The sequence below is a fragment of the Amblyraja radiata genome, chromosome 3 (genome assembly GCF_010909765.2).
Source record: "Amblyraja radiata isolate CabotCenter1 chromosome 3, sAmbRad1.1.pri, whole genome shotgun sequence".
In the NCBI taxonomy this organism is placed as follows: Eukaryota; Metazoa; Chordata; class Chondrichthyes; order Rajiformes; family Rajidae; genus Amblyraja; species Amblyraja radiata.
Window position 1 is genome coordinate 86,603,088 of NC_045958.1, and position 8,201 is coordinate 86,611,288.

At 42.9% G+C, this 8,201-nt stretch overlaps 1 protein-coding gene across 1 annotated transcript; it reads left to right on the forward strand.

The window, feature by feature from the left end:
• The first annotated feature begins 779 nt into the window (after window positions 1–779).
• On the forward strand, window positions 780–7,971 carry saxo1 (stabilizer of axonemal microtubules 1). The gene is made up of 3 exons (XM_033017200.1): window positions 780–1,109; window positions 3,951–4,153; window positions 6,941–7,971. Exons 1-3 carry the CDS (start codon window positions 850–852, stop codon window positions 7,969–7,971), a joined length of 1,494 nt encoding a protein of 497 aa, XP_032873091.1. The 5' UTR covers window positions 780–849.
• The last annotated feature ends 230 nt before the right edge of the window (window positions 7,972–8,201 follow it).

Genomic DNA, 8,201 nt, shown 5'->3' on the forward strand with positions numbered 1-8,201 from the left:
CTTCCATTCCTCTATCTATCCCCTTCCATTGCTCCGTCCTTTCCTCAGATGCTGCTCTGATCCCTATCACTGGCTGACTGGCCAGGAGAGGCCAATCCTCAGCATCACTGGAATCAGCGGAGTCCAATTAGCTGAAATTGGATTGGCCACTGGGACTTTTCAGCCTACTGAGCTGCCGGGACAAACCCAAGATCGCCAGCCTCGCCTCTTATGCACCCTAATGACAAGGGACAGCCTCCCCCTTGTAGTCCGGGACTTTCTTATCATTGTAAATAATACATATCACATCAGCTCACGCTCCTGCGAAGGACGGTGTGATCAATGATGAACCCGGCGTCAATCCCGATGCCACACTCTGCTATCACTCTTTTTCTATCCCCTTCTCGTGTCTCACTCCTTCTCACTACCCCTTCTCACTCTTACCCACATTCCTTCTCCTTCCTATTCTCGCTCTCTCTCTCTCTCTCTCTATCTATCTTTCTCTCCCTCTCCCTCTCCCCTTCTTTTACAGAGAATGGTGAACTGTTAATAGCAGTTTTACTGTTAAAAGCAATTACATCAAAATACAGTGGGGTTTTTTAACCTAGATTTAATGCATTTTTGCTAGTTTCTTGAAAGCTTTTATCACAGTTCGTCAACCCGAAACATTGAGTCAATTTCTCTCTTATCAGCTGCCGCCTGATCTGCTGAAATTTTCCAGCATTTTTTTAAAATGTTATTGAAAAATTTTGGAGTCGCATCAGAAATCAGCCTTTATCACAAACTCTTGGACTAAATACCTTTTCATCTGTCTGCCCATATTTCTACATCTGGCTTGGAAGAGTAGCAAACATTTATTGTTGAACTTCAATGAAGGAATATGTTCCATGGTGTAATGACTTTCTCTGCAATGCTTTTGACTTGAGCTTGAACATTGTTTTTCTCAACAGGCGTCATCGCTGTCCACACCTTCCTTCTACAATCTATGAAAAGATTAATAAACCATGCTTAATTTCTGAGTATGTGGAGAAATTTGCTCCATATGGAATTGTTGAGCCAAGAGAATCCTACAGACCACGAGAAGATTATCAGCGTCACCCAGGCAAGATGCCATCCATGACCACATTCAGGTACTCCAGATCACACATCCTATCAGACTTTGGGTAATGCAACCTCATTATAATGTATAGGAAGGAACTGCAGATGCTGGTTTAAACCGAAGATAGACACAACAATCTGAAGTAACTTCAGGGGGCCAGACAGTACCTCTGGGGAAAATCTTTGGGTCAAGAACCTTCTTCAGACTGAGAGTCGGGAAAGGGAAACAAGAGAAATATAGACGGTGATATAGGCCAAATGAATCAAAGATATACAAAATAGTAATGATGATGAAGGAAACGGTCCATTGTTGGCTGTGGGCTAGGTGATAACGAGTTATAGTCAAGTCAAGTCAAGTTTATTCGTCACATACACATACGAGATGTGCAGTGAAATGAAAAGTGGCAATGCTCGCGGACTTTGTGCAAAAAGACATACAAACAGAATGGAACAGGATCACAGATTATTTTACATATTAAATATTGTGGGCGGAAGGAAAAAGGGAAAGAAACAGCACTTTAACGAGCAATGAAACTCACCAGAATGACAGTGAAACTAGTACGTTGACTAGGATGAGGGAGGGACAGAGAGAGAGGGGATAGAGAAATCAATATTTATACCGCTGGGCTTATTTTGCTCGGGCGGCTTACAACCCAGCAGTATGAAATTGATTTCTCTAACATCAAGTAACCATTGCATCCCCTCTCGCCCCATCCCAACCACCTTAGTTGTCATACTAATTTGATTGTCATCTGTTGAGTTTCATTGCGTGTATAACTCGTTATCACCTAACGCACAGACAACAGTGGACCGTTTCCTTGATCATTTCTTTTTTTCTTTTTATTTATATAGCACATTTTTAGTCAACTTGCATTGACCCCAAAGTGCTTCACATAATTACATCCACACACACAGGCAAAGGTGGGTGAAGTGTCTTGCCCAAGGACACAACGACAGTATGCACTCCAAGCGGGATTCGAACCAGCTACCTTCCGGTTGCCAGCCGAACACTTAGCCCATTGTGCCATCAGTCGTCCCAGTTTGTCATTACATTTTGCACATCATTCATCCATTTGTTCTATATCACCATGTATATCTCTCGTTTCCCTTTCCCCTGACTTTTAGTCTGAAGAAGGGTCTCGACCTGAAACCTCACATATTCCTTTCCTCCAGAGGTGCTGTCTGACCTGTTGAGTTACTCCAGCTTTTTGTGTCTATTCTCATTATAATGTGCAGGATGTGTGAGGAAGGGATTAAATATTTTTGCATTTTTTTATTATTTTCTTGATCATATGTTTCTGTGAATCAGTGAGATATATTGTAGTGGGAAGTCTTGGGAAGTTACAATTCACTTCTGACTTTCATGATCTGAAAATAAACAGGAAATTTGAGTATTATTGATCACCATTTGTTACTCAGTTCACAGCATCAATATTTTTGTAAATAATTACTGCTCTTCACATCCTTTCGTTTCAGTTCCCTGCCTGTTGTCTCATTAAAGCAATTAGCATCATACATATTTGTTAATTAGACCATTATAGTGGAGACACAAGAGGTTTCAGAAAATGGAATCTGCAATAAAATAAACAAACCACGGGAGGAATTCAGTGGGACAGGCAGCACCAGTGGAGGCAAAGGGGTGCTTGAGACCCTGCATCAGGACTGAGAGAGTAGATGGAACGAAGCCAGTAAAAGGATGTGTGAGAGAGAGGGGTGACAGCGGGGCTGGTAGGTGATAGATGGAACCAGTTGAGGGGTGGGGGTTGGCAGATGGAGCCATTTGCAGGAGGAGAGTTTTGAGACAAAGGCTGATAGAAGGCTAGATGGAAACTGATAAGAACAAAAAATGGGCAAATGTGGGGGGAAGAGGAAAGATAGATACAAAGACTGGAAGATGCTAAATGGAACCATATAAGGAAAGGGTGATTAGCAGATGGAACCAGGCGATCAAGGGTTGCTAAATTAGGTAATGGAAAAGGTGAACATAGGGAGAGAGAAACTATGTGGGCCAATAGGAGTGGGAAAATAATACAGAGGATGTTGGATACCTGAAATTGAGAAATTCAATATTCATATCATTGGATTATTGGCAACCCCAGCAGAATATGATGAATTGTTCTTCTTGTTTGCTTTTGGCCACAGCATGAGACTGGAAAAGGTTGAGGACAGACAGGTTGTTGTGGGAGCATAGAACATAGAACAGTGGAGCACAGGAACAGGTGCTTGTGCCTACAATGCCCGTATTGAATATGATGCCAAGAGTATACACTGCTGCACATGATTCATCTCCCTCCATTCCCTGTCCCGTTCCCTGCCTATCCAAAAACCTCTTGAACGCCACTATCACACCAACACTCCTGGCAACATGTTCCAGGCACCACCATATCCCTAGCCCACCCCCTACCATCTGTGTAAAACAACTCGCCCTGTGATTCTAGCCTAATTGAAAAAAAGTATCTGCAGATCTTTTTTATAACTTCTGATGGCAAAAAATTGTATTAAGGTGGTGTCATTGTTATCTTTCCGGAGAGGCAGAGATTCCATTCCGCCCCTTTGTCCAGACCTCAGCTGATCTGTGGCCTAACCACATATACACAACTTGTTCCATTTCTCTCAATGCTTTTGGTTAACAAAGCAATTGACTGAGCCATCAATACCATTTGTGGAATAGATTTCAAATATCAACCACGCTTCTGTGGAGAATGGCCCTGGCCGCAGCTTCCCTGAGGTCCAGGACAAGCCTCGTCCAAGGCAAAATAAACAATGTTATTGTTGCTGCTCCACATTATCTGTGCTGGTAGAGTGGAGGAAATCAGCTCTTTGCATCAGATTTATATTTCAGTAACTTTGAGCACATTCTCCACCAACCTCAGGGCAGATTTTGTTCCTCATGATGTACCACCTAGACCCAGCATGGTAACTGAAGAGGCCAGGCATCCCCTTGGAGTTATGAACTTGGACACCACTTACAGACGGAATTTTAACCTTCACCCACTCCAGCCAGTGGCCTCAACCCAGCCAGCAGACCAGAAGCACCTCCCCAGAGCAAAGATGCTGACAATTCCTACGTACAAAGGTAAATCTTTCTCACCATTATTTTAAATGTTTGCTCTGAAGTTATTTTTTCCATGTGAGCATGCGGCTGCTCCTGTATCTGAATCTGCAAATATGCTCTTCATTGCAAGGAAGCTGTGCCCGTCCACTTGTCTGTGTGTTCATGAGCACATACCTGCACACACTTTTGAATGTGCGTTCCTGCACATGTACATGTTGCCAAATGCATGTGAGCACATTAGCCTGTATGTGCAGGTCTACATGTGACCTTGTGTTTTTGCACATCTGTATCTCAAAGCTCACATCTGCATGTCTACACATGCATCTGTGTGCATGCAATGTTTGTGTATGTGTTTGCATTGCATGTTTACCATATAACCATATAACAATTACAGCACGGAAACAGGCCATCTCGGCCCTTTTAGTCCATGCCGAACACTTATTCTTCCCTAGTCCCATCTACCTGCGCTCAGACCATAACCCTCCATTCCTTTCCCGTCCATATAACTATCCAATTTATTTTTAAATGATAAAATCGAACCTGCCTCCACCACCTCCACTGGAAGCTCATTCCACACAGCTACCACTCTCTGAGTAAAGAAGTTCCCCCTCATGTTAACCCCTAAACTTCTGTCCCTTAATTCTCAAGTCATGTCCTCTTGTTTGAATCTTCCCTACTCTCAGTGGGAAAAGCTTATCCACGTCAACTCTGTCTATCCCTCTCATCATTTTAAAGACCTCTATCAAGTCCCCCCTTAACCTTCTACGCTCCAAAGAATAAAGGCCTAACTTGTTCAACCTTTCTCTGTAACGTAGTTGCTGAAACCCAGGCAACATTCTAGTAAATCTCCTCTATACTCTCTCTATTTTGTTGACATCCTTCCTATAATTAGGCGACTAAAATTGTACACCATACTCCAGAATTGGCCTCACCAATGCCTTGTACAATTTTAACATTACATCCCAACTTCTATACTCAATGCTCTGATTTATAAAGGCCAGCACACCAAAAGCTTTCTTTACCACCCTATCTACATGAGATTCCACCTTCAGGGAACTGTGCACAGTTATTCCTAGATCCCTCTGTTCAACTGCATTCCTCAATTCCCTACCATTTACCATGTACGTCCTATTTTGATTTGTCCTGCCAAGATGTAGCACCTCACACTTATCAGCATTAAACTCCATCTGCCATCTTTCAGCCCACTCTTCCAACTGGCCTAAATCTCTCTGTAGACTTTAAAAATCTACTTCATTATCCACAACACTACCTATCTTAGTGTCATCTGCATACTTACTAATCCAATTTACCACACCACATACAGATACATGCGTGCACGTGCTTGTGTGTGTATGTGTTTATTTATTTGTGCAAGTACCCATGTTTGTCATGTGTGCGTCTGCAATATCATGTGCTTACCCTTCCATGCTGTTTGTATCTATACAAATGTTTATATATCTTCATGTATATATCTACCCATGTGCATGTTTAGTTTAGTTTAGAGATACAGTATGGAAACAGTCCCATCGGCCCACTGACTAGCAATCCCTGCACATTAATACTATCCAACACACACTGGGAACAATTTTACCAAGCCAATTAACCTACAAACCTGTGTGAGAGGAAACTAGGGATCCCGGGGAAAACCCAAGTTGTCACGAGGAGAACATACAAACTCTGTTCAGACAGCACCCGTAGCCAGGATCGAACCTGGGTCTTTGGTACAGTGAGGCCCCAAGTCTGCCGCTGCGCCACCGTGCCACCCCCCTCCTTCATTTTGCGTGGTTTCCTCACAGATGCTTCAATCCTCTCACATGTCTTAAGTTGTTTGGGTTGGTAGATTGCTGTAAAGTGTGAGTGTGAGTTGGGGAAAGTCAGAGTGAGTTGATGAGCAAGTGAGCAAGAATGGAGTCGGAGACTAAGGGGAGATCCATATAAACTTATGTAAAATTATGAGAGGCACAGATAGCATAGACAGATATAACCTTTTCTGTCAAAGACCGGAGGGCATAGCTTTAAAGTGAGAGTGGCAAAGTTTAAAGGAGATGTGCAGGGCAAGTGTTTACACAGCAGTAGGTGCTGGAGCGCCCTGCAAAGGGTGGTGGTGGAGGCAAATGTAATAGTGGCATTCAAGAGGATTTTAGATAGACACGTGGATATGCAGGGGTATAAATCATGTGCAGGTAGAGAGGATTAGTTTAACTTTGTGGCATGTTTGGAATGGAAATGGTGGCCTATTCCTGTGCTGTACTGTTCTATGTTAACTTCTCGTGAACCTCTTCAAGGTTTTCAAGGAATTGTCCCCAGCCTTACCTCAGCTCCCACATGGAAGGACTGGAATTCATTGCCATGTGACCCATTCCTCTGACTGCACTTATTTTACAGAATCTCTCAGACAACCAACTTCTACCAAGGAGATAGATAAGAGCACACAGGTTGATCATGTCCTCCAAATTACACTTCATATTTCTCGTGCTGTTCACTCATCATTACCGGGTTCCCAGCCAACACCATCATCAGAACCCCATCAGAACCAATACTAGAGCAGATGAACATGAGTTGTACCTGCGCGGCACCTTGACTTGGGCAATAAATATGGTCATTCAAGTGCTAACATCTCAGTCATTAAACTATTGCTGTACAGTGTGTAAGATGGTTGATATACGTGATTACGGGGATTTAAGGAATACGTGTGTGCTGGTGAACATGGTCCTCGTCCCATTGATCTTAGTTGGAAGCCTCAGTTTCTGATTTTTATGTCCTGAATGCTTTGGAAAGGTAAAAGAAAAACATTTATTTTTGTTCCAGATCATTACAAACAATGGGAACTTTCAAAAAGAGAAACAATGAAACCAGAACATACTTTCAAAGCACCAGCCATTAAATTTGGAAATCCAACCACTTTTGAGGATGACTATTCATACAAGATTCCAGTTCCCAACCAGAGTTTTAGACCTCCAAATGCAGCAAGGCTATTAGATATGCCCTTCGATGACAAGACCAATTATCGCCAGGAATATGTACTTTACAAACAGGAGCCCCCTAAAAGACGCGAACCAGAACAATACAAGCCAAATGATATGCTTTTTGATGGTCTTACTGTGCACAGGAGAGATTTCAAGGGTCAGCCTGGAGAGCTCACAAAGCCGTTTCGGCCATCTTATACCAAACTCAACTCCAATCAGCAGTTCTACGACTTAACTGAATCCCGTGACAAGTACAGAGGCTGGACTATAGATCAACCTCAGGTTCACAAAGCTCTGGAGCCCATGGTTCCAGAGGGGAAAATGCATCTCAGCACAACCACTCAAACTGACTTTGTTGGGCATAAAATCCTACCTTATGCTCCTATCCGCCCCATACTTGCGATGAGTGGGCACAATATTCCCTTTGAAGGGCAGTCGACCATGAAGGCAGACTTCAAGTACTGGGACTCTACACGGGAACCTCTCATCAAGCCGCGTCAGGAACTGGAGAAAGCTGTTGGCCGTATGGATGATATGACAACATTCAGGGCTCATTATGTACCACACCAGATTAACCTCATGCACTCCTACAAGCCCCGCAATTCTTACATTCCCAGCGCAATAGCATTAGATAACGAAACCACGTATCAAACCAGTTACACGTCGAAGAGTGTGGATGTGTGTCCTGCCTCGTTCACCGTACCCCCTGGCTATGAATATGTGGAAACCGATGCCCTTGGTCATAAGCTATATCAACCAGTAAATGACGGGGAGAATGTTAACCCCACACTGATTTCAAAAATACCAAGCCCTCAAAGGACTGTCAATGATTTGAAAGCAAGTTTCCCAAATGATGCAATCATTGCAGCTTAATGGAAAAGCAAATCATTATCTCTAAATATATATATATATATTTGAGAAGCATTAATTAACGCTGGTTGCAGATGTGCTTCCTTTTGATTTATTTCGATGGAGTACGAAATAGTAAACTCCTCATTTTGAAGAAAAAATACCCCACTGATTGGTTTAGAAACGGTGAATTGTACCTTCTCTTTGTACCTTTTTGTACCTTCTCTACAGGATGGATATGTTCTGGTCACTGT

Coding starts and splice junctions, on each gene's coding strand:
- saxo1 (XM_033017200.1), top strand. CDS start 850: ATGAAGGAATATGTTCCATGGTGTAATGACTTTCTCTGCAATGCTTTT. Junction 1,110..3,950: donor CCATCCATGACCACATTCAG/GTACTCCAGATC, acceptor CACCAACCTCAG/GGCAGATTTTGTTCCTCATG. Junction 4,154..6,940: donor GACAATTCCTACGTACAAAG/GTAAATCTTTCT, acceptor TTTTTGTTCCAG/ATCATTACAAACAATGGGAA.